This window comes from Pelobates fuscus, chromosome 11, assembly GCF_036172605.1.
Source record: "Pelobates fuscus isolate aPelFus1 chromosome 11, aPelFus1.pri, whole genome shotgun sequence".
NCBI classification, from domain to species: domain Eukaryota; kingdom Metazoa; phylum Chordata; class Amphibia; order Anura; family Pelobatidae; genus Pelobates; species Pelobates fuscus.
This window is the reverse complement of record NC_086327.1, coordinates 18,870,311-18,897,223: the sequence shown is the minus strand read 5'-3', so window position 1 is coordinate 18,897,223 and position 26,913 is coordinate 18,870,311. Positions and strand designations below refer to the sequence as shown.

Below are 26,913 nucleotides of genomic sequence, written 5' to 3'. Positions count from 1 at the left end.
ATAATACAGTTGTATACTTACAACAATGTTTTGTGAGTCACATAGTTTTCACCAAAACAGACATCCCTTCCACATTTAGGACAGATAACATTATTTTTCCAATGGAAAACTGGTCATCTCAATTCACTTCTGGATATGTTGTGCTTGACCTTTTTATGTCACATAGGGGGAAAGGGTATGTTAATGGTAGCACAGTCAGTGTCATACTCTCCCAAAGAACCATTGATGGCTCCTGAGAAGCACAGTTATCTCAGATAGTTGAAATGTAGGTGTAATCGTTTGACCTTTACAGAGTTTTCAAAAATCTTTGTATACATCACAATACGAATTATTACTAAGAAGAACAAACATTACAACTATGGTGCAAGAATGTATTAGGTGTGCCTAAGGTAGCAAAAATAGAGTATTTGTTTGATAACATTGACTTTTTGTTCACATAGCACAGTCATCCCATAGAGTACAGAGAGGATATTCTGACTATAACCACCAACATATGAATTACATATTGTGTTCAATTTGAATAAAATATAGAAAAATATATAGAATATCTAATATATATAAAAAAATATATATACAAAATATAAAAAATAAAAATGCCCCATGGAGCTCCTCAACTGATCTAAGTTTATTTGAACCCTGCCCTTTTATTGAATAATCTTTGGGTTCTTTTGGCAAAGGTACAAAGTGCAATTACTGCATTACGACACAAATGTTGTGTTCTGTTTATTAGATTCTGTGGTGAATCACAAGAGCTACTCCAATGCAGTAAGTGACCTTGGTATCTTAACTGAGATGCAATGAAAGTCTCATAAAAAAAAAAACTAAGAGAGACGAAACTGGGGAAACCAAAACTAGGTTAATTACAGTCTTGTGTATATCCCTCTCTCTATAACACCCTGGGGAATTTTTGCAGATTGATTTGGTAAATTATACAGGGGTTGTATTGACCCACTTACTGTTACAATTATTCGACTTCTCTCTGACTTCAAACAGATCAATCCAAAGAGATGTCACTTTGCATTTAATCGTTTCAACGTTCAAGGATTGAATTAGTGAGCTTAGTATTTATTTTATGTATAACCAAACAATCACAGAAAAAAATCCACGGAAACATTTGGTTCCAAACTTTTCCACAATACTAAACTTTCTAGATGATTTCTAGATGGTTACAGTTTTGGACTTTGCAGCTTGACTGTATTGGGGTTTCACATTGTACAGGGTCTGTATCATAGTTGTAGCCTGAATACGTCAATGCGCACTAGTGTGGTATCTGGTACTTGTTAGAAAGTTTTGAGATTGATGGTTTCAGTTATTTGGTTATTGTACTTAAAGCTCTTTCCCCGTCCACCTAATGTACTGATGTCTTGTTTTTTATTATCCTGGTGGGATCCATTCCACCATCAATCTGTAGATGCATTTTACACAGTCCCTAACATGTTCTCAATATGCCTGTACATTAAAATGTGTCTTCTCCTATACCAATGATCCCATAGCCATTCCACACAGTGACTGTCTGACATTGTTGTGGATAAAAAATACTTTTTGTGCTCCAGTCTGTGGTCTCTTAAAGTTCCCCTGGCATCTGCATGTGCCTATAAAATGATGCTCAATTAAAATATCTTGGACACTTGTCAAGCTTGGTCACCATGCAGCATGTCCATAAAGTCATGTCCTGCAGATGTCATAGAGCATTGTGTATGGATATGTGCTGTTTTGTTTTATTTTCCACAACTTAATAAAGCATATCTACCGCTACCTTTGTATGAGGTCGCCCCATTCTAAGCCTAAATCTAAAACAATTAAGAGAATTGATATTAATGTATGCTAATCATTTTGTATATACAATATATATTAAGAATACACAATATTTGATTTACAGTTTTTTTTATTTTATTTCTATAGGAAACGGTACAATTGGTACACTGACTATAAGTCTTATAGCAGGGCAGGTCTGAACTTGCACAAGATTTGAAAATAAGCAAGATCCCATGCAACACGACAAGATAAATAAATGCTTTGTCTGGTGGACAGGAGAATTTGTTGGTAGACTGACCTTCTTTGTGAAGGACAGTATAGAGTTGTGAGAAAGAAAGAAATGTTGATGGTTTTAAATCTTTTTTTCAGCCTATATGATTGTAACTGAGTAAACTACCTTTCAGGAGACAAAGTAACTTAAAAAGTATGGTCAATTTTTATGGCTCTTGTAATCGTTACCCCTTTGTGTTACTGTAAAGTACTTTTTGACCCATTTTTCCAATACATTACATTGTATGTAGGAAGGAATAAGACTTTTATCATAATGTTGGCAACCAGCTGATATTCATTTTAAGACTATAACAAGAAACAAAGGGAATAAGTATGTTGCCCATCAAAACTGTCAGCAAGTGTAATTTGGTATAATTATATCTAATGAATATCATTAATCAATATTTGTACAAATATAACAAAGCACACATACAACCTCCAAGGAAAACTCTTGTAGTGTTCATGAATATCTATTAAAATGTATGTATTCTGCTGGTCCTTGTAATAAAACAATAATCTAATGCACAGGGAAATAACATATTTTCGTGTCGAGGTTTAGAGACAGTTCACATCATGGGTCATTCCTGAGATTCCTTACCACTGGAGGCTTTTTCATTATAAATACTATACAGTTTCTGAAATAAATGGGAACATTTTTAGGGTTAGCCTGGCATGATAATATATAGTAGAACCCAAAAAACAACATTATTTTTGCCCATATACCACATATTATTCGACTACAATGAATTCCTTCGTTAGGAGCCTGGTATGTAAATCTAACAGTGGAATGCATGTCACTGTCCAGTAGGTCTTAATATACTCAAACTTGTCTCGGGTTATACAATCAAACTACCAGTGAATTTAGGAGACCTCAGTATAGAAAGGTGTTGGATACAATGGAATAAATGCTGAAAAGAGAACATAGATGTTACATAATTGTAGTTCAGAAGTTAGGTGTCTGAGAGCAGGCTGTCGAAATCTAAAATTCCTACTTGGTTAATGTCAGTAAAGGCTTAATGGCATTGGGTTGCATAATGGTTATATAACATAGAACATTCAACATAAATGTTTATGTTGCTGAATTTTAATAGTGTACAAGATTGGAAGTTGATTTGTTGCAAGTGGCCTGCTTTATTAAGTGTGGACAGCACGTTAATCGACTTCTTCAATAGTCGGTCCAGAAGAGCCACCAGCAGCACTGCCCCCTGCTCCAGGGAAGCCTCCAGGCATTCCACCAGGCATGCCGGCACCCCCTGCCCCCTGGTAGAGCTTCGTAACGATAGGGTTGCAGACATTTTGCAGTTCCTTCTGTTGATGTTCATATTCGTCTTTCTCAGCCATCTTAACGGGAAAAACAGAAACATGCATTGGGGAAAGAAATGGTAGAGATACAATATGTATAATATTATACAATATATATTATATATAATATAATAATATACAGTATAGGCAGCTAGAAATAGGAGCATGTACACTTTATAAAACTAAACTACATGGATAAGAAACTCAATATTAAGGGAAAGAAATGTAGTCCTAAATATTGACTGCGTACATATTATATATTTCTGTTTTAAATTACAAAATTGTGTATATCATCACAATGCTAATAATAATAAGCACAGTTTCTAAAGGTTTTCTTTTGGAAAGGGGTGAAGGTTGGTTAGGCAAAAGGTCTGCTTCAAGGCAACATGAGTGGGCAACAGAATGACAAGATTGGATACATACCCCAATATTATCATATGCTGCATCTGTATTTGAAAGCATCCATCCACTTCAGAAAACTTGCGGGGGTTCAACAATATATTTTTTTCATTGCGTGGTAGATAGTACTAATGATTTTGATCTACAAAAAGCATAACAGACTTCTGCCCAAACTAGCCTTCATTTACAGTGATTGGCATATTCAGAGTTTAAGAATGTTCCGTTTTTATGCCAATTGGGATATTGCAACTTTGGGGATATATGACTGACCACTGCTCCGGGTAATTTATTGAATACTTAGTATTGGCTTTTGTTAAGGTTTAACAGTAGATATAAGATTACAAAGCCACCTTTACCTGGTTCCTGTCCAGCCAAGAAATTACTTCATTGCACTTGTCCAAGATCTTCTGTTTATCTTCTGGACTAATCTTGTCCTTCAGCTTTTCATCCTCGGCGGTGCTCTTCATGTTGAAAGCTAAAGATTCCAAAGAATTCTTGGCTGTGATCTTCTCTCTCTGGACTTCATCTTCAGCCTTGTACCTATCGGCTTCTTGAACCATACGTTCAATATCTTCTTTACTTAGACGGCCTATCAATATATTAAGAAACACTAATAAATTAAAATTAAAGGAAAACTTTTGGGTTTTTCATTTTTTCGTTTTTTTGGGGAGTTTTAAATAATTTGTATTCATTTCTATATCACACGAGAAAAAAAAAACTATATATTACATTTATCAGAATGACAATACTAATAAACACTTACAACTTCCACAATTTACAATATATATATATATGGTCGTGCTTTTTCTTTGATGGTTTACCAAATTTACAATTTATAATCTTAGCATTTATTCAAAACCATAGACACATATATAGTTTTCTGGCCATGGGATCAAGGTCAATCACTCAGTGAGTCAAAAAGTTGTTATGGGTGAGGGAGGTTTTCACAACCTGATCTCTTACTGGATCCGTTTTTTATTCTGACACTTTTTAGTCGATTATCTCATAATCGGGATCTCTGAATTGTTCCTATATTTACTCCAGGATTGCCAAATACCTTCATAGCTATCTGTCATGGAGTTAAGTATGTAAAAATATTTTTCCATATCTAACTGGGTCATGATTTCACTTCAATCAGGAGTTTAAATTTTAAGCCAATACCTGGCTGAGGAGATCTCAATTGCCAAGAAAAAAATTATAAGAAGGAGGTTTTTAGATTTGGTCAATCTCGGCATATCCATATGGAAGAGGAATAACTGTGGGATAACCAATAACTTTAAACTAAAGACATTCCAAATTAAAGAGTGAAGATTAATGTTTATCTTTTCAAGAACTTCACATTCCCACCATATGTATATAGACCAAGCATTATACCAGTTATCCTCTGAAAATGTTTTCCCTAATTCAGTTTCCCATTTGATGACTGTGGGCGGTCTAACCACTTCTGAGACTGTGTCCATTAATTGAATAACTTTAGATACTAAGTAAGAGTTGTAGTGATTTGCTATAAAGTCGTCTAAAAAGTAAATCTGGGTAACAGAGTTTTTCTTCAAGACATTTCTTACTCTTAAGTATGTTAAAAATTATTTATCAGATATATTATATCAATCCTGGATATCAGTAGTTCATAATCCCAATGGATAAATTGAAGTCTCCCAGAATCTTAATACCATTATTTATCCATGGTATAAGATACCATAAACATTTGTTTAACCTCATCTGTTTGTTTTACGCACCCTTGTCATTAGTAATGGTAATCTTGTTCTCCTTCCCAGTGCTTTTGTCGACGGCAGACACATTCATGATTCCATTGGCATCAATGTCAAATGTCACTTCAATCTGGGGGACACCACGAGGAGCCGGCGGGATTCCTGTCAACTCAAATTTACCAAGCAGGTTGTTGTCCTTTGTCATTGCTCTTTCACCTTCAAACACCTGAAATAAATGTAGTTTCATAAGTGAGGGCAATAACCAAATGTAAGGAAGAGAAGTCACAAATGTGTCTTTTGCTTCCTCAGTCAGTCTTTGCAGACAATACCAATAGTAGACAGGGCTATATGTATCTTTGTGTAAGATATGCATCTAACAGTTGTTTTTTGGGTCTTTAAATAAGTCCTGAAACAAAAGCAACATTTACACCTTCATTTTACACCCCTTCCTGACCTGCAGAACCAATAGGTTGATTTGCCTCACCACAACACAATGTAAATAATATTAATTCATGTATTAATTAACACACTTTATGAATGTTGCAATGGTGGAAAGTAAGAAGGAGAAAAAGCAGGCGGTATTGTACCTGTCTCATGAAGTTTTACAGAAAATACAGCTTTCCTTTAATGTGCCTACCCTGCCTATTGGTATGTCTAAAACTCTATTTTAATTGATGTAACTCATTCTAAAAGCTCCAGGTGGTGGATGTCTTGTCATTTTAATGGTATCCATGTACTGATTATAATAGCTTAATTTCAGATTCAGATTATAACCCCATTACCTGAATAAGGACACCTGGTTGATTGTCGGAATAAGTGGTAAATGTCTGTGTTTGCTTAGTGGGTATGGTCGTGTTACGTTTGATGAGAACTGTCATAACTCCTCCTGCTGTCTCAATGCCGAGAGATAGTGGGGTGACATCCAGCAAAAGTAGGTCCTGCACATTTTCAGATTTATCTCCAGACAGGATTGCAGCCTGAACAGCTGTAAGAATTGGAGACGTTAATGGTTCCTAACAATATCATGATTTTCTTTAGCAGTAAATAGTGGTTTGAACACTATAGAGTCAGGAACACATGTTTGTGTTCCTGACCCTATAATGTTCCTTTACTGACACACATATAAGCAAAAGACCTGGCTGAATCAGGCTTACATTATTTGATTTCTACTCCTGTGTCACCAGGTACAAATTTTGGTGTGTCTGTCTAATGGGAAGTACTACTCTAATGTAATCCAGTCCTTTTGTCTAAAGAAACAACAGGTCAACTGTTTAATTTGTTTTCTGTTTGCTCACCTGCACCATAGGCCACTGCTTCATCTGGATTAATGCTTTTGTTCAGTTCTCTTCCATTAAAAAAGTCCTGGAGGAGCTTCTGGATCTTGGGGATACGTGTGGAGCCTCCAACAAGAACAATATCATGGACCTGTGCCTTGTCTAACTTGGCATCTCGTAGGGCTTTCTCTACTGGCTCCAATGTTCCACGGAAGAGATCTGCATTGAGCTCCTCAAACCGGGCTCGTGTTAGCGATGTGTAGAAGTCAACACCCTCATAGAGGGAGTCTATTTCAATGCTGGCCTGAGTGCTGGAGGAGAGAGTGCGCTTGGCTCTCTCACAGGCTGTACGCAGACGACGGATAGCACGTTTATTTTCTGTGATGTCTTTTTTGTGCTTGCGTTTAAACTCTCCTACAAAATGGTTGACCATGCGATTATCAAAATCCTCCCCGCCCAAGTGGGTGTCACCAGCTGTGGACTTAACTTCAAATATGCCATCCTCAATAGTAAGGATAGAAACATCAAAAGTGCCTCCACCCAGATCGAAAATCAGAACATTCCTCTCACCACCCACCTATAAAAAAACAAATGGAATAAATATTAATTTATTTTATATGCAGTATTACCTTAATATCAGTGCATCCTTAATTTGATTATTAATATAATATTTTTTCATGCATTAATACCCAATAACTGTCCTGCATCCATACCTTTTTGTCCAACCCATATGCTATAGCAGCCGCAGTTGGCTCATTAATAATACGCAACACATTGAGTCCGGAGATCGTTCCCGCGTCTTTTGTTGCCTGCCTTTGCGAATCATTAAAATAAGCAGGAACCGTGACAACTGCATTATTAATTGTCTGATGTAATGACAAGAGGAAAAGAGGAAGAACGTTAAAAACATTTACAGGATGAAATACCAGACATATTTTAAGTTATATAGTTAATAAAAAAAAAATTTATTATTATTATTATTATGTATTATTTTTATCTGTCCTGCAAATAACACCAAATCAAAAATGGCCATGATAAGGAAGCTGTATACAGAAAATGTAAATAGTGACCCATCAATTAAGATCTAAGATTATCCAGAAAGCATGATTCTGGTGCTGGTGGCAATATTTTGAAATACTCATAAACTCACCCATCCCTCTGGGCTACAGTCGCCCATAACTTTTCTCTAATGACACCTATCACTCTCATTTACAGCTGCTCATGACTCTGTGCTATAACAGGCTCATTTTCTCCTCTGAAGTCACCCACCACTTTGTGCTACAACTAAGCAGTAGTGGTTATGATGCTTGGATTAATCCTTTAACTTGAGATAGTGTTACCTTGGTGTTGTAACCTAATTTGCCACCAGAGGGCTCTTGACTGGACAAATCTATAGAATGCTTCCTATGAAGATCTGTGACGGTACTACAATCCTCACCCATACTACCTCTTACATGATAATGGTAGCCAGTTTATTACCTGACTTTATATCCTCCTCTCTGTTGTCTAGCATAGCTTCATGGTAACTGTAGTTATATACCTGCTGGTCCTCTACCTCCTGTAGCTCTACGAGATTCCCACATGTGCAAAAATAAGAAATCCTCTGCTATTTACACCTCAGATTTGGAAGTCAGTGGGCAATTCACTCCTACTCATTGTAACCTGTAACTAACTTGCTTTTACACCAGCTTTTATATATATTAAATATATCTGCATTCCTTTATTCTCTCACCTTTCCCAGGTAGGCTTCTGATATCTCCTTCATCTTAGTAAGGACCATGGATGAAATTTCCTCAGGGTAGAAGGATTTAGCCTCTCCCTTGTAATCAACCTGAACTTTGGGCCTCCCCCCATCATTAATGACAGTGAAAGGCCAGTGCTTCATGTCTGACTGCACAACTGGGTCATCATATCGACGACCAATCAGGCGCTTGGCATCTGCAGTAAGAAAATATTGGATTATGTAACATATTCCACAATTTTTACAGCAACATATCTTCAGCTAGATATATTTCATATATTGCAGTTCAATAAAAACATACACTACCCTCTGTGGTTTAAGGAGAACTGTCTTTCTTAAGACTATTTCTTACCAGCACACAGAAGTATATGTAACTAATTATTATTATAAATATGGCACATTATTTTATTTTAAAAAATAAAATTCCACTCTGGTATCTGTCTTTAAATTGTAATTTTTGTATATTTTAGCTGTATTCTAACTGTTTCTGTCTCTAAATTTTGGGGTAGAATTATCAGTGTGACACAGAACAATGTGCACTTTCTTGATTTTATATTCTTTACTTTCACCCCTTTTGCAATGTTTTTTTTTTATTGATTTTTTTTATTGATTATTTTTTGAATGTAAGAAGGTGACACTTAAGAATATGTTCAAAATTGTTTCCTTTATGCCCTGCTCTTCCTGTATACACATGTGCTCCAGCTATTTTGTCCTTCCATGATGTTAACCAGATATAGAAGAACAATACATGTTTTAATATTAATTGTTTCTGAGGCACCTAAAGTGGGGATGCATACATTAATTCTACGTCATTTCTAAAGGCACCCAAAGAGGGTGCATTGCAAACTATCTGACTCTCACTTATCTTTATTCAACAGTCTGATTTCCAAACTATCAAGTCCCAATACTGCTGTAAGAAAGTCAGTGCTCCATCAGCTGATCGTCTGCAATAAGCAAAGTCTGATTTCCAAACTATCAAGTCCCAATACTGCTGTAAGATAGTCAGTGCTCCATCAGCTGATCGTCTGCAATAAGCAAAGCCTGATTTCCAAACTAGCAAGCCCCAATACTGCTGTAAGATAGTCAGTGCTCCATCAGCTGATTGTCTGCAATAAGCAAAGCCTGATTTCCAAACTATCAAGTCCCAATACTGCTGTAAGAAAGTCAGTGCTCCATCAGCTGATCGTCTGCAATAAGCAAAGCCTGATTTCCAAACTAGCAAGCCCCAATACTGCTGTAAGATAGTCAGTGCTCCATCAGCTGATTGTCTGCAATAAGCAAAGCCTGATTTCCAAACTATCAAGCCCCAATACTGCTGTAAGATAGTCAGTGCTCCATCAGCTGATCGTCTGCAATAAGCAAAGCCTGATTTCCAAACTATCAAGCCTCAATACTGCTGTAAGATAGTCAGTGCTCCATCAGCTGATTGTCTGCAATAAGCAAAGCCTTATTTCAAAATTATCAAGCCCCAATACTGCTGTAAGATAGTCAGTGCTCCATCAGCTGATTGTCTGCAATAAGCAAAGCCTGATTTCCAAACTATCAAGCCCCAATACTGCTGTAAGATAGTCGGTGCTCCATCAGCTGATTGTCTGCAATAAGCAAAGCCTGATTTCCAAACTATCAAGCCCCAATACTGCTGTAAGAAAGTCAGTGCTCCATCAGCTGATCGTCTGCAATAAGCAAAGCCTGATTTCAGAATTATAAAGCCCAATACTGCTGTAAGAAAGTCAGTGCTCCATCAGCTGATCGTTTGCAATAAGCAAAGGTAGCCTTCTGGAAGACCACACTAAGACTCTATCCTACACAGCATCATTTATGTTTAATTTAACCACCATGTACATTTATTTTATTTTATATATCCTGTGTACATTGTATATTTTCTTGTATTTATTTATTGTATTTTCTTGTATTTATTTATTTATTGTTATGCTAAAGTGTAGTCTTGCTAGTCCTGTATTTAATTGTTTTATTCACCTACATGCATTCCTCTATTTCCCCTCTGATTTCTGACTGACCTCTGACCTCTCCCTTCTTTTATTGATATGTTTGTTTTTTATTTGAATAACAATCCCTTCATCTCTGTGCCTAGATACATATCCCCCTCCCTCAGCTTTATTGCAAGCTCTCTGACCCTCACATATCTGTATTCAACAGCCTGATTTCCAAACTATCGAGCCCCAATACTGCAGTGAATAAGTCTGATACCTGTCATCCCCTCCCCTCACCACCCCACCCCATGCTCATTATTATATTAATAGATTGTCTGTCACATCGAAATTTTAGATAAGTAAAAATAACAGGTGTACACACCGCCTCTTATTAGTAAACTCCTGCACTTTCTTAAAACTTAACCCCTTTAGGACGGAGTCAATAGTACACATTCTGATCAAAACAAAACGTAAACAAAAACTGGAATTTGCGCTATATGTCTGTTCAACCGTAATTCACCTCTTTCATATTAAATGCACCCACACTTATTATATATCATTTTGTTCAGGAGAAACAGGGCTTTCATTTTATATCAAATATTTATATATGAAACATAATTTATTATGAATAAAATTAGCTGTAAATGTCATAATACTGTTAGGTTTTACTGCAAGAAAATGCACATATTTGTAATCAGCGATGTCTCACGAGTACAACAGTACCCCCCATTAACAGGTTTTATGGTGTTTTGGAAAGTTACAGGGTCAAATATAGAACGCTCCATTTTCAAATAGAAATTTGCCAGGTTAGTAATGTTACCTTTGAGACAGGTGGTAGCCCAGGAATGAGAATTACCCCCATAATGGCATACCATTTAAAAAAGTAGACAACCCAAGGTATTGAACGTGGGGTATGTTTAGTATTTTTTAGTAGCCACTTAGTCACAAACACTGGCCAAGGTTAGCGTTCATATTTGTTTTTGTGTGAAAAAAGCAAAAAACTAATATTTGGCCAGTGTTTGTGACTAAGTGGCTACTAAAAATGACTGGACATACCCCATTTGCAATACCTTGGGTTGTCTACTTTTGCAAATGGCATGCCATCATGGGGGTAATTCTTATTCCTGGGCTACCATACGGTCCTAAAGGCAACATAACTAATCTGGCAAATTTCAATGTCAAAAAAATGAAATGCAAGCCTTATATGCGACTCTCTAACTTTCCAAAACACCATAAAACCTGTACATGGGGGGTACTGTTATTCTCGGGAGACTTCACTAAACACAAATATTAGTGTTTTAAAACAGTAAAACATATAACCAAAAATAATATAGTCCATAAAAGTGCAGTTTGTTTGCAAAAAATGCAAAAAACTTCACTTTTACTTAAAATATCATTGTTGTAATACAATTTACCAGTTTTAAACACTAATATTTGAGTTCAGCGAAGTCTCCCAGTAAACAGTACCCCCTATGTACACACACACACAGGGCCGGCCTTAGGAGTGTGCGAGTTGTGCGGCCGTGCAGGGTGCCATGGTGCAGGGGGCGCCCTGCGGCCGACACAGCTTACACATGGCCAGCCGGGATAAAAAAAATTTAAAAATTTGTGGCGGGGCGGAGCTTCCTGTGCGTGGAGGTGGAGCTAAACTGACGACGGGGCGGAGCTAAAAGTACCGGATAACTGCTGCAGGGGAAGCAGGAAGGAGTCCCTGCTTCCCCAACAACCAGTTTCCAGGAGCTGCACTGCCTCCACCTCCATAATGAATAGAGGTAACTATGTGTGATTGTCTGCCTGTGTGTGTGTGTGTCTATGTGACTGTCAGCCTGTGTGTGTGACTGTGTGTATGACTGTCTGTGTGTGTGTGTGTGTGACTGTGTGTGTGTATGACTGTCTGCCTGTGTGTGTGACTGTGTATGACTGTCTGCGTGTGTGTGTGTGACTGTGTGTATGACTGTCTGCCTGTGTGTGTGTGTGTGTGTGTGACTGTGTGTATGGCTGTCTGCCTGTGTGTGTCTGTGTGTGTCTGTGTGTATGACTGTCTGCCTGTGTGTGTGTGTGACTGTGTGTATGACTGTCTGCCTGTGTGTGTGACTGTGTGTATGACTGTCTGCCTGTGTGTGTGTGTGTGTGTGACTGTGTGTATGACTGTCTGCCTGTGTGTGTGTGTGTGTGTGTTTCTGTGTGTGTGTCTGTGTGTATGACTGTCTGCTTGTGTGTGTTTGTGTGGCTGCCTGCCTGTGTGTGGATGTCTTCCTGTGTGTGCATGGCCCTCTGCCTCTGTGTGTGACTGTCTGCCTGTGTGTGTGTGTCTGTGTGTATGACTGTCTGCCTGTGTTTGTGTGTGTGTTACTGTCTGTCTGTGTGTATGACTGTCTGCCTGTGTTTGCGTGTGCTTTACTGTCTGCCTGTGTGTGTGCATGTCTTCCTGTGTGTGGCTATCTGCGTGCGTGTGTGTGGCTGTCTGCCTGTGTGTGTGTGGCTGTCTGCATGTAAGTATGTGTGTGTGTAAAACTGTATGTGTGGCTGTGTGTGTGTGTGTGTGTGTGTGTGTGTGTGTGTGTGTGTGTGTGGCTGTCTGCCTGTAATTGTGTATGAGTGTTACTGCCTGTACCTGTGTGTTTCTGCCTGGTCCTGTGTATGTGACTATCTGCATGCGACTATGTGCATGTGGTGGATTTGACAGTGTATATGTATAACTGTGTGCATCTGACTGTGGGACTGTGTGCTCATAACTCTGCAAAAATATTCACCTGATTCACACACAGGCCTAATTGCATGCATGATTATCTGACACACACAGCCAATAAAACCAGCACAAATATCACATACAACCAATACACGCATATCACACACTGTTAATACACCCATTACAAATATCACACAGCCAACACATAGCATACATATCACACACAGTCATCACACCTATCACATACACAGACAACACAAGCATTACATCATACATGGATGACGGGGGGGGCGCTGTGAAGATTTTTCGCACAGGGCGCCTAAAGGCCTAAGGCCCTGTCTACACACATTAAGAAAACCAGAAACCCCAGAAACCTCATCACAATACCCTGCCCTTTACCCTCACTTGCCATCATTCAATGTGCACTCTGGAACGCCCGCTCCATCTGCAGTAATTTAAAATCAACAGCCATACACGACTTTTTCATCTCAAACTCACTCAGACTACTTGCACTTACAGAGACCTTGCTGTCCCCCTCTGATAGTGCTACTCCTGCCTCTTTATGTCTTGGTGGGCTACAATTCTCTCACATTCCCAGACTCAACTGTAAAGGAGGTGGTGTAGGTATCCTTCTCTCCCCTCAATGTACCTTTCAACCAATCATAACTCCCCCTGCCCTATCCTTTTCTTCTTTTGAAGTTCACACTGTCTACCTATTTAAACCCACTCCTTTTTGCTATCATCTACACCCCCACACCCCGGTCATCCTAGACTATTCATTGAGCACTTTTCTTCCTGGCTTCCCCACTTACTCTCATCTAGCACTCCTTCCCTTATACTTGAGGATTTCAATATTCCAATGAACAACCCCAATTCCACTGATGATTCTCGTCTGCTCTCTGTAACCTCCTCCTTTGGCCTTACGCAATGGTCTAATGTAGCAACCCATACAGCAGGAAACACTCTTGATCTCGCCTTCACCAGTACTGCCTCTAATCTCTCCAATATTCCTTTTCCTCTTTTTGACCACCATCTGCTGACTTTTGACATCTGCATACCTAACACCCAATTGACACCACCGTCTGAACATCAATCTCACAGAAACCTCCAATGTCTTGACCTAGAGCATTTCTCCACTAATCTCCAAACTCTTCTTTTACCTATCTCAAACCTCACCTGTCCTAGTTCTGCAACCTCCTTCTACAATTCCACCCTCTCCTCTCAACTAGACATCATGGCACCTCCTACATTTAAATGCAGCAAGCGCCCCCAACAACAACCTTGGCACACCAAGATGACTCGATACTTCCAAAGATGCTCCAGAACTGCTGAACGCTGTTGTAGAAAGTCTCACTGTGTGCCTGACTTTCTCCACTATAAATTCTTTCTCTGTCTCTGCTTCTTCTCCCCAACTCCTCTGGGTTGGTGTCCCTCAAGGTTCAGTCCTTGGTCCCCTACTGTTCTCCATCTATACTGCTTCCCTTGATAAACTCATTAGCTCCTTTGGCTTACAATATAATTTCAACGTGGATGACACGCAAATCTATCTGTCCTCTCCTGATCTCTCCCCGTCCTTCTTGACTAGTGTCTCTGACTGCCTCTCTGCTATTTATAACTGGATGGCTGCCCACTTCCTTAAACTCAACTTGACCAAAACTGAAATTCTGGTCTATCCTCCCTCAAGTGTTGCTACTCCTGTGTCTGTCTCTCTCCAAGTCAACGGTGCTACCATCAGCTCCACCATGCAGGCTTGCTGCCTGTGTGTTCTCTTTGACTCTGACCTCTCCTTCATTCCTCATGTTCAGTCTATCGCCAAATCCTACTGCTTCCATCTCAAAAACATTGCACGCATCCGACCCTACTAAACGCCAGATGCGACTAAGGTGCTGGTCCATTCCACTGCCCTTTCTCGCCTTGCTGTAATCTGCTTCTCAGTGGTCTTACATGCTCCAAACTTGCGCCGTTACAGTCCATAAGGAATGCGGCGGCGAGGCTCATCTTCCTGTCTGCCCGCACCTCCCACACCTGACCCTTCTGTCAGTCCCTACATTGGCTTTCTGTAAGATATAGGGCTCAATTTAAAATTCTGGTTCTTGCTTTCAAATCTCTACATAATGCTGCTCCCACCTATCTATCCTCCCTAATACACAAGTATGTCCCATCTAGGCCCTTACGCTCTGCTGAAGACTTACGTCTATATTCTGTCCGCACTCCCACCTCTGATGCTCGCCTTCAAAACTTCTCGAGGGCTGCACCGTTCCTGTGGAACTCACTTCCATCCTCCATTGGATGCTCACCCAGTGTCCACTACTTCAAAAAAATTATTAAAAACCCACTTCTTCATAAAAGCGTATCAATTAAACTGTTAATAGCTCCTGACTGATTCCTCTCTTGCAACTGTCATCAGTCTAATACTATCCTTACCTTTTGTGTCACGTTACCCCACTCACTTTAGCATGTAAGCTCATTGAGCAGGGCCCTCAACCCCTCTGTTCCTGTGTGTCCAACTTGTCTGATTACAACTACATGTTTGTTTGTCCACCCATTGTAAAGCGCTGCAGAATTTGTTGGCGCTTTATAAATAATAACAATAATAATTGTAAATCAGAGGTTTAGTATACACCAAACGTGGGAGTTCTTGATGTTTGAATTGTTGTTTAAGTGGGGAAACATTACCTCTAAGTTAATGGTTTAGAAAGCAGCCAACATGGGGGGTTCATCAATACTTCTACACCTATGGGTTAGAGGAAACCATACTTGGTTTAAATGCTTCAAGGTTGGTGGTAAATGAAGCACTTGAACCAGGTTTTCCATATTTCGATGTGTGTTATCACCTAATTTATTTCCCTGGATAGACATGGTTGATGTATGGAATGCCACTGGGAAGATGCCTTTTTTTTGGCTTATGCTCACCAAACACAGTGTTGGTTGGATTCATGGCCACTTGGTTCTTTGCCGCATCTCCAATGAGTCTCTCTGTGTCTGTGAAGGCCACATAACTGGGAGTGGTGCGATTTCCTTGGTCATTAGCAATAATCTCCACCTTGCCATGTTGGAAGACACCCACACATGAGTATGTGGTGCCCAGGTCAATGCCAACTGCTGGACCCTTAGACATTATGCCTGTAATCAAAAATTAAAGAAAACATATGGAATTCTGTTTACTATTATCTTGTGTGTTTAGTAGGTCATATTTGGCAACTCTTTGATGAATCTCTCTCACTGTTTTATTTCTCATTTTCTGCAATGTGTGCCTTGGCTATGCCATGACCGAATTGCATTCTGATATCATTTGCTAAATCTTTAATATACATTTGAAATAAAAATGTGCTATCTAATGGTAGATTTTCCATAAAAGTGAAATAGGTTTACAAGATGGAAATTCAGAACGCTAACGGTCAATAGATTAAACAAAAAAAGGCAAAATAGCATTGAAAACAATAATTTCCTTCACTTACATACCCAATTTAAAGCCCTCTGTCTTTGTGTTCTAAATCCCCATTGAATCAGCATTGCCTGGAACTGTCTAGATCAAGCATGTCAAACTCAAAGGAAAGGTTTAAGTTTATGTGGGCCGCAAAAAGATAAAAACCTTAATTTTTTATAGAAACGTAGGTTTTGAAAAGTACAATATAAAAAAAAAAATCATCCCCCTGTACTAAACCTGTACTAAACAATATTAGGGATGGGGAGGTTCTGTGGTCTCCTATATTAGGGAAGGAGAGGCTCCGTGCTCTCCAATATTGGAGAAGGAGAGGTTCTGTGGTCTCCTATATTGGGGAAGGAGAGGCTCTGTGTTCTCCAATATTGGGGATGTAAGGTTCTGTGCTTATTTTGGAGAAGGAGAGGTTCTGTGCTCTCTTATTTTGGAGAAGGAGAGGTTCTGTGCTCTCCGATATTGGGGATGGGGAGGTTCTGTGCTCTCTTATTTTGGAGAAGGAGAGGTTCTGTGGTCTCCAATATTGAAGACGTAGAGGTTCTGTGCTCTCCGATATTGGGGATGGGGAGGTTCTGTGCTCTCTTATTTTGGAGAAGGAGAGGTTCTGTCGTCTCCTATATTGGGGAAGGAGAGGTTCTGTGCTCTCCAATATTGGGGATGTTGAGGTTCTGTGCTCTCTTATTTTGGAGAAGGAGAGGTTCTGTGCTCTCTTATTTTGGAGAAGGAGAGGTTCTGTGCTCTCCGATATTGGGGATGGGGAGGTTCTGTGCTCTCTTATTTTGGAGAAGGAGAGGTTCTGTGGTCTCCAATATTGAAGAAGTAGAGGTTCTGTGCTCTCCAATATTGGGGCTGGTGAGGTTCTGTGCTCTCTTATTTTGGAGAAGGAGAGGTTCTGTGCTCTCCGATATTGGGGATGGAGAGGTTCTGCGCTCTCCAATATTGGGGATGGGGAGGTTCTGCGCTCTCCAATATTGGAGAAGGAGAGGTTCTGTGGTCTCCTATATTGGGGAAGGAGAGGCTCCGTGCTCTCCAATATTGGAGAAGGAGAGGTTCTGTGCTCTCCTATATTGGGGAAGGAGAGGCTCTGTGTTCTCCAATATTGGGGATGTAAGGTTCTGTGCTCTCTTATATTGCAGATGGGGATTTTCTGTTCTCCTCTATTGGGGATGGGAGGTTCTGTGCTCTCCTATATTGCAGGCGGGGAGGTTTAATGCTCTCTTATTATAGTACTCTCCTCTGTTTCAGTGAGAAAGGTTCTATACTCCATTATATGAAGTGAGTTTCTGATAGTGTCATGTATTGTGGAAAGGGAGGTTGTGCTGCTCTTGGGGGGGATAAAGGTTCTATTACAGTCTTATACTGAGAAAAGAAGTTCTGGTTACAATCTACTCTCCAACACCTTAGTATGCATACCACACCTTACTGCACGTTTTATTGATGCAGAACTCTGCAATACACTGGTACATACTGTACATTACTCTTAGATATATCGCTGTGGAGCTCAGTGATTCTTCCAGATACAGCACATTACCAATGGCAGAACTACTGCCACTGCAGGCAGTGCAGCAGCATAGGGGCCCGCACACTATGGTCCATGTACTATCAAGTGGTCCATGCACTTAGGGCCACCCGATGGGTATTTCTGAACAGGGATGCCAAAGCCTTTTAACAGCACATCAGGACCCCTGTAACATCAGTCACCAGTGCTGGGAGGAAGCGACTGCAAGTCACTTCCTCCCAGATTCATATAGAGAGGCTGCGCATAGTGGATAAGAGGGGAGGAGGCAGGGACCCAGTTCTAGCCAGCCCCGGACGCCAGCAGCAGGACGACAGGGAAGCCACATCCCTGCACATAAAAAACAGCAGGGTAGCTAAAAGTATAAAAAATATGACAATTATTTATTTATAAAACATTTTACCAGGAAGGATACATTGAGATTTTTCTCATTTCTATGTATGTCCTGGGTCCCCAAAACATTGCATTGTTACAATAGGATACTGTGTGTTTATATGTGTGTCAGTGAGTGCATGTATCTGTGGTTCAGTGTGTGTATCTGTTTGTCAATGTGTATGTGTAAGTCTGTGTATATGTGTGTGTGGGGGGGCAGTGTGTCTATAAATATGTGTGTCAGTGTGTGTGTGTGTGTGTGTGTGTGTGTGTGTCAGTGTGTATCTGAATGTGAATGTATGTATGTATCAATGTTTTTATATGTGTGTATCAGTGTGTGCTTTAATGTGTGCGAATATCTGCATGTATGTATGTGGCAGTGTAAATGCAAACACACCCATGCATTCAAAGTCCAACATTATAAACAAGCACCCCATCGTTCTAACACTACACACAAAAAATACACCTGAATTTAAAATCTAGCACTACACACAAACACACCCTTACATTCAAATGCAAAAACTTCATAGAATACCAGTGAAATTAAATTTAAAAAAATAAAATAAAAAAGAGAGACTATAATAAATCCCTGTGAGGGTTTCCTAAGAGAAGCTGCTGGAATATTTGGCCTGAGGACTGGTTCATGTTCGACTGGTTTTTATCATGACACACAGTACAGAGTGAACCGGGACGTTCTAGAAAAAACGATTGTTTGGCTGCCATTCAAAAGTCAGGGCTGGGAGGAAGGCTGGCCTGATCAGTGAGAAGTCACTAGAACAGTCTCTCATTTCATAACTCCAGCTGCTCCCGGGAACGTGGAAAGTTTAACAAACTGTCCAAAATGTCCAAGCAGAGCGTCAGAGACACCAACAGCTAGAGGCAGTTAACAAACTCTTACACATATTGCATAATAGAACAATGAGTACTCTCAGCCTCAAACTAATTGTCTACAGACACTTTAACATCCGCAATCGCATTCAGGGTTCACAAAAATGCTCACAGGGGGTATATGGTAGTTTTGGTCATTATTGTGCTGCACTGATTTCGGTCCGAAAACGCAGGAAGTACCAAATAATATTCCAAAAACAATCTACATTGCACCTTCACTGCAATCAGAGTTTGTACAGTATAGAATAAACTGGTTATTGGGGAGGAACTAAAACTAATTGCAAATATAAGATTAAAATGGCCAATGTTTTAATACAGCTGAGTTGGAGCTATTTGGGGAAAAAAAAGAAAAATATTAAATTAATAATAAATTGCAATTCCATAGTGAATAAACACTTACACACTGAGCTGTTTACAAGTTTCCTCCAGGCTGACTAACTATGATACGAGTTGCTGCCATATATACATAAAATATGCCCCATAAAAGCAAAGGGGGACTATGGGGCTTATTCTCTAAACACAGAATTGTAGAGAACCGAAAACCGAATTTAAAAGTTCATAATAAAGTGGCTGTGACCAAAGAGGAGTTAGAAATCCCTTTCCAAATCAGTGATTAGTGCATACATTTTGCGTTTTATTTTACAATTATTTACAGTTTGATGTTTAGTTAATAAGCCCCTTTAATTTAAACTTTTATGGGAAAACAACCTGAAAAATGCATATATAGGTCAAAGAGACCCATGGGAGGGAGGGGAACAGAACTGAGAGATATTTGAAGGCGCTTTCATTCATACCCGTATTGCTATATAGAGTTTAGTTTCATGTTTTGCCATATAATGACTTTGCTTTTATTGGTTTTGTTGAAAGGTTGAATACATTTTTACAAACAGCTTTTAAAATGAATGACAGACACACCAATCGTCCCATTCAAAGCACTAAATCAGAGTAGGGACATCTAACAAAGGATGCAAAAAAACATGTATATGAGCTCAGACTGTGCTCTGCAACATGTGAGTGCAATATCATTATCCAGATGGTGCTTTATCTTATTTAAATACATTATGTCCCTTTTGTGTTTTATATTATCCTATGTCTAAACAGACAATAAGAGTTACACAGATAACAGATAACTTATAATGTATGTTGTTTTTTTAACAAAAAATAATGTGATATTTTATCCATATTTTACCTAAATATTACCAGTCCTTGGAGGTGAAAGTTCTTCTGTAGACTAAAAAAGTTATGGGAATAGCAGGTGACTATTGTCAACAGCCTACTAAGTACTACGTTTTAGCAACTATCATACAGCGCTACAAAATATGTTGGTGCTAAATATTACTAAAATAGGTTCCCAAGCTCAGCACACCCCATTATAGGAAAGATGAACAAGCACTGGATGCATTTGTAGTTTCACAGTCATTTACTGGTCATTCAATCTGGTCTCTAATCAAAAGTCAGGGAGTAGAGCCCCCCCATCATCAAAGCATCATGGGAGTTGTAGTTCTAGCACAGATGGAAAGTTATCTTTTCATCACCCTTGGCACCTGTTGATAACAAACTAGCATTTAAAATGGTTACACTATTTATAATTAAAGACATGTTTAATCATTGCTGTCTTATGCTTATGTTTGGTGTGAAATTATATGTGATACATTCATTGGGACTGATATTTTCTTAAAAGACTTTAATAAATATAATTTTTCATTTCTTAGATTTTTTTTTTTAAATCCCCTGTTTCTAAAGTCACATGCTTCATTCATACAAGGGGCGGTTCTTCTCTTAGGGATTAATTCACTAAACATCAAATTGTAGTGCATTTAAAACCGAATTAACACCAAATTACAACATTTCAGCTAAAATCACAACGTTATGACTACAGCAGAGTTGAACAATTTTGCAAACCAGCTACTTTTGTCTGCATTTTAGAATTTATTTTATAATTCGATGCAATTCGGTGTAATAAGCCCTTTGAGGCTTATTCACTAAACAGCAAGTTACGTTGTCTTTAGAAATCGTTTGTGGAAATGTAAATATCCTCTTCTGCTGATATTGAGCATTTTCTTTCTGGCCGGATTATTTCAGAATACAGTTAAGACCAAGTTACCAAGTTATCAGGTCCTTATAACACACAGCTTAGTTAATAACTCCCTATTTCCATTTGTTGTATATTTCATTTAATAAATAAATGTACACTTAAAATAAGTGCTGTTAAAAAAAAAAGTAAAATAAACAATTTACTGTGAAATTCTAAACCCCTCATTCATTACTAATACAAAATGTTTTGATTTGCCATTATATATATCTCCTGCTTGTGATCCCTTAATTGACACATCCTCTGCGTCTTTCACTAACTTGCAGATTTTAACCAAGTGCTTCAAAAGTCACGGTGCTTATTATTACTAATATTTTATTATATATAAAATGCAAATAGCTAATATATTGTATTACAAGGTGGAGTGATTGTGCCAAAGAAAACTCTGCCATTGTATTTGTTAGGGCACACACCTGAAAGAGAAAATGCCATTTATGGAAATGTATTTTTTTGGGGACACATCTGACCCAAGGCATTGCTGTTTGGTATTAAGAAAGGCAGTGGTATAGTGGGTGGGTCAGTGGGTGGAAATAGGATTATATGCTAGTCAAATACTAATCTCCGAGAGACTATATTCTAGAAGTATTGCATATGCCACATTATTAATTAGCTTTATTTTTTTTTCTATAGTGTATAGTATTAACATATTGCACAGTGTCATACTGGCTGCATTGTGTTCCTGGATAATATTGTAATAGATATGGTTAGTTCATGGTTCTCAATGCCAGCTGGTAAACTTAATTTCCAGTAAACTAGACAAATCATGAGAACTTTTACCGAGTAAATTCTTACCCCCAGGGTTCTAAAGAGTGGCACACATTAACCCCTTGTCTGTCAGCAATCTATAGTGGGTTTAAAATACCCTAAACCCTGCTCTCTGTCCTATTTCACAGCAGGATATTGCTGAAGCAATGATTTGCAATAAAATGAGGGAACGTCTCTGTCATCAGAGAAGTGTACACATCATTTTTATAACTATTCTACATCATTAAACACAAGGAGTAAAAAAAAAAAAAAAAAAACCAATAAACATAGCTCCAGCACCCAATCAAAAAAAAAAAAATTGCATCTTTTTTTTTTTTTTATTATTTTTAAGTCTGAAAATATCTCAGACCGGAAATAAAAAATATATTACTCTTCGGTGCAGCTGTCAAAGAGGGTTAGCCATGCAGCTTACTACAATGTGTCAATACTGGCAAACGTCTGTCAGGAATTTTAGACAGATGTAATTGCGTTGCTCGTCCGTCTGGCACTGAAAGCGTTAAATGAGAAGCAGTTATTGTCAGTGTTCCTGTCCCGTTTTGCCCTGCTATCATCCCGTGTGCTACATATTGAACCCCCTCTGCCTGTCTGTCCAAGCGGTTCTGTGCCCTCCTCACCTGTGTGAGCTCCCTCAGAGTGCGTCCCTTTTCTGTGTTTCTGTGTGTTCTATGTCTATCACTGGTTCTCCCTCTCTAAATACACTCTCCCTCCTAGCCCTGCAAAGCTGTGACGATTTCAGAAGGTTCTGGACTTCCCTGCGTTCTCCCAGCCCTCCCCAGCCTCCCCCCTAACAGCCTGGCAGTCACACAGGCACAGAGACAGAGAGAGTATAAGGGAGGGAAGGAAAGGCAGGGTGAGAATAGGAAACAGGCACACAGGCCTTGCTTCACAGGAAAATTTTATATTTTAACACGCCTGATGTTGGAGAGCACAGAAAAACACATTCTGCAGAAAATCGGACAAATATTCAACATATCTGGGCCATGGGGTGGGAGAGCAAAGTGAAAGTAATGTAGGGAATAACTACATCAATCTTCAAAACTTAATATATTCGCTTGCAACAGATGTTCGAAGATAAGACCTGAACACTCTGACCCAAAAATATTATAGAAAGCCAGTACTATAACTTCTCTGAGGCTCTGTTTATTGCGGCTACATTAAAAAAAAATGAAAGGAAGTGCAGTGTTGTATTTTAATAGGCGCCTGATTATCTTATTTACAGGGTAGTGAGACAGGGCAAAGTTTTCCATAAAAAAAAAAGCTTTTAGCTCAGAAAGAATTGGCATCAATGCCTACGTGAGCTTTGGCACACAAGCCCCTGCTGGTTACAGAGAAGCTTCAGCGGTAAACCTGTGGAACTACAAATTGTGCTGTGTGGGGCCACTGCTAGTAACCAGATATTTCTGAGCTTTTGGCTTTAAATAGAAACGCTATGTGTTTGAAAATGATCTACTGTCGTAATTCCACATCGCCAATTTTTCCTTAATTGCTAAAAAAAAAAAGACGTTTCGACATGCCTCCTTCACCTACGGAGCTTGATATATTAAAGAAAATCCTAACTAATAAGGAGAGAATATCTCATCAATACTTCTGCAGTTTATCAAATTTACTCACAGCCCACAATTTATTGGTTCTGATACATTCTGTCTTTTTTGTAAATAGTGAGTGCAAGCTTTTCGGCCAGATACTGTATTCAAGGTAGTAATCTGTATCTCTACACAACCAGACGTGAACGGTAAACTATGTCTATTCATCATCTTATCCCGGATGTCCCATTTATAATTTTTCTCCCTCTCTCCCTCTCTCTCAATGGATGCTAATTGTAGTCATGCACATGATTTGTCCACTCTTGAAACCCTACTTTGAATATGTAACCCAGCACTTTGTCCACAGAACTCTCTCAGATGATTGGTCGGTTTAAATGGTTACCTCCATGTTGATTTGTCCTTTCATAATTAGCCATTTTTTTCACTATATCACGAACAAGTCAAAATGTTCATACAATCTTTGTAGGTGAAGTTCCTGGAGTCATCCGTAAAGTACTCAACCTGAACCTCCAGCCTCATTATGTATAAATAATGCTCTCTTCAGTGTTATGTATCCTCTAAAGCAGTGGTTCCCAACCCAGTCCTCAAGTACCCCCTAACAGTCCAGGATTTATGAATTACCCAGCTGTGTCTAAGATGCTTTTAGAAAAATAAACAAAAAAACACTTTAGACACAAGGGTAGTCCATAAATCTTGGACTGGTAAGGGGCACTTGAGGACTGCGTTAGCATATATCTTCTTTTAACAAGAAGCATAGACATTTTTTAAACACACAAAAAAAGAATTTACACACCTGTGTTATATGTGGAAATTTTAGATAATTTTATATTCTCTCAATATGCATTGTATCGTGAGAACAAGATATGTGAGGCTTTATCACGTGCTTCACGTCCAAACTTGTCCGTTTTGGCCAACTCCATTATATCACATCACATTCTTAACAATTGTATCAACACTTTTATATAAAGTTTGCAAGCAGGATCCTGGTGTTTTATTGGCTGTGTACTCCAAGAATAGATAACAGCTTACAATAAATAGCAGAGAAAAATATTTGCCCTGTTTATAGCTGAGGGATGCTCTAAACACCAAACATACCGGCTCTGGATTATTTGAAAAACAACCCTATTAAAACTATTAGAAGTTCGGATAAGGGTTGGACAGTAGGTGAACATATAATTATAAGAAAAGCTCAACTGAAAGTGGGTGAGAAGTAATGTGGTATAAAAAGTACTGGGTGCTCTTTAAGGAAGAAATCCGTTCCCACACCGGGTGTATATACACAATAGATATAGTAATGATCCCAGGGCACACCAAGGTTTGCACATAAAAAAATGTTTATTCATGCATTGAAGAAATACATCAAGTAATTTTGACAGTAAACATGTGCATAAAATAGTGCATACCCAATCTATAATACCAATACCACAATAGTAATAAAGTACTAATTACATACACCCATAAAATAGGTATACTCCCTGGCTGAGCTTACCACACAAGCAGTTGTTCGTGGACAGGCAAGGGTTTCTGGGAGTTGCAGTTCAATTGCTAGCTTGCAATCACAGTCATTCACGATATCATGCACAGAAAAAAGGGAAATAATGCAGGTTATAAGTGAGGGGCCGAAAGGGTGGTCTTATAGAATAAAACTATTCACTGGGGGAACTACCACGGTCGCAGGGGTCGCAGCTGCAACTGGGCCCATCACACCAGGGGGCCCGGCTGCCCTCTGGACCCCTGCGACCGGGTGCTCGCCGTTCCATTTGTTGAGGCGCGGTGCCGCGCGGTGTAACCATGCTGTTAGGGCCACCCAATGGCAATGAATATCCAGGGGGTCCCCGGTCACTCATCCCAGAAAAGGTAATAAACAGGAGGGTGACTTAAACATTTCGCATGTGTGTGTGTTAGTGTATGTGTGTCTGTATGTGTGTGTCTCTATATATGTGTGTGTGTGTGTGTGTGTATGTGCACATGTGTCTGTATGTATGTGTGTGTATGTCTGTGTGTATGTGTGTCTGTGTGTATGTGTGTCTGTGTGTATGTATGTGTGTGTGTGTGTGTGTGTGTGTGTGTGTGTGTGTGTGTGCCTCTATGTATGTGTGTCTGTATGTATGTGTGTGTATGTATGTGTGTGTGTCTGCCTGTATGTGTGTGTGTCTCTGTATATGTGTGTGTCTGCATGTGTATCTGTTTGTCTGCATTTGTGTGTGGGGAGGGGGTGGACGTATGGGGGAGGGGAGAAGTAGACATATTGGGGGGGAGTAGATGTATGGGGGGGTAGTCCTATGGGGGGCCCTGGGGCAATTTTCGAACCGGGGTCCATTGGTTTGTAGTTACGCCTCTGAAACTATTGATTTTAATTTCAAATGTTTAGAAAATGTTTAGAAAACAACAAGAAAAATCACAGGTTGGTGTACTGATACCATTGTTTAAAAACTTTTGTATAAAAATGACTTTAATGTATAAACATACTACCTGCATATCAAATGTGGACAATTTTATTAGAGGATTCGTGAAAGTGATTTGACCTACCTACTTATAATTATTTATCATGTTAGCTTATGGTATGAAATGGGGACAGGAATAAGGAAACATAGAGAGTGTAACCGAGCAGCAGGTTTTGGGGATGACCTTGGGGAATTCTAAGGTCTCTTTCCTAAATGTTTAGAGCCGGTTCCAAGTCTGGTATGATGTGAGGGCTTAATTTGGGATGGTGACAGTGTAACAGAGCAGTCTTTCTTTAGATATGACTAAATGTCAGAGTTCAGAAGCACATAGCATTCAAGAACTAGGGTGGAGTGAGTCAAGGCTTGCTCAATGCTCAGTGTGCTGATCTCAGATATCCTGTATCTCTCTGCTAACGTGCTGTGCATCTTCCTGTGTCTCTGTGTCTTTCAAATAAAAAAACCTTGTGTTCATTAATGTGGCTGCAAATAATTGAAAGCAAAGTAATTTCCTCTATTATTCTGAACAAGCAGGAAATATTACCAGTGATCTTAACAACACCGGACTATTCAAGTTACATTTGAAGGAAAGTCCGTTGAAAACGTCCTTTTAGTTTGACAGACAGGTTTATTAACTAAAGTGAGAATTCAAAGTGAATTATACCCTCAGACACACCAATAATAATAATAATAATAAAACAGGTTCATTAGGATATAAAGGGATAGAGGATTCGTGCATTAATAGGGGCTATTGGGAGGGATGTTAATATACTAAGATGGCTTTTA

The 26,913-nt window shown here is 39.1% G+C and overlaps 1 protein-coding gene across 1 annotated transcript; it reads right to left on the bottom strand.

The window, feature by feature from the left end:
- Nucleotides 1-3,093: 3,093 nt before the first annotated feature.
- On the bottom strand, nt 3,094-22,858 carry LOC134577637 (heat shock cognate 71 kDa protein-like). The gene is made up of 9 exons (XM_063436497.1): nt 22,757-22,858; nt 15,984-16,193; nt 8,442-8,647; nt 7,423-7,575; nt 6,731-7,286; nt 6,218-6,420; nt 5,463-5,661; nt 4,083-4,315; nt 3,094-3,366 (listed from the first exon to the last, which is right to left on the bottom strand). The coding sequence occupies exons 2-9, from the start codon at nt 16,186-16,188 to the stop codon at nt 3,178-3,180; spliced, it is 1,944 nt and encodes a 647-aa protein (XP_063292567.1). The 5' UTR covers nt 16,189-16,193; nt 22,757-22,858; the 3' UTR covers nt 3,094-3,177.
- Between the last annotated feature and the right edge of the window lie 4,055 nt (nt 22,859-26,913).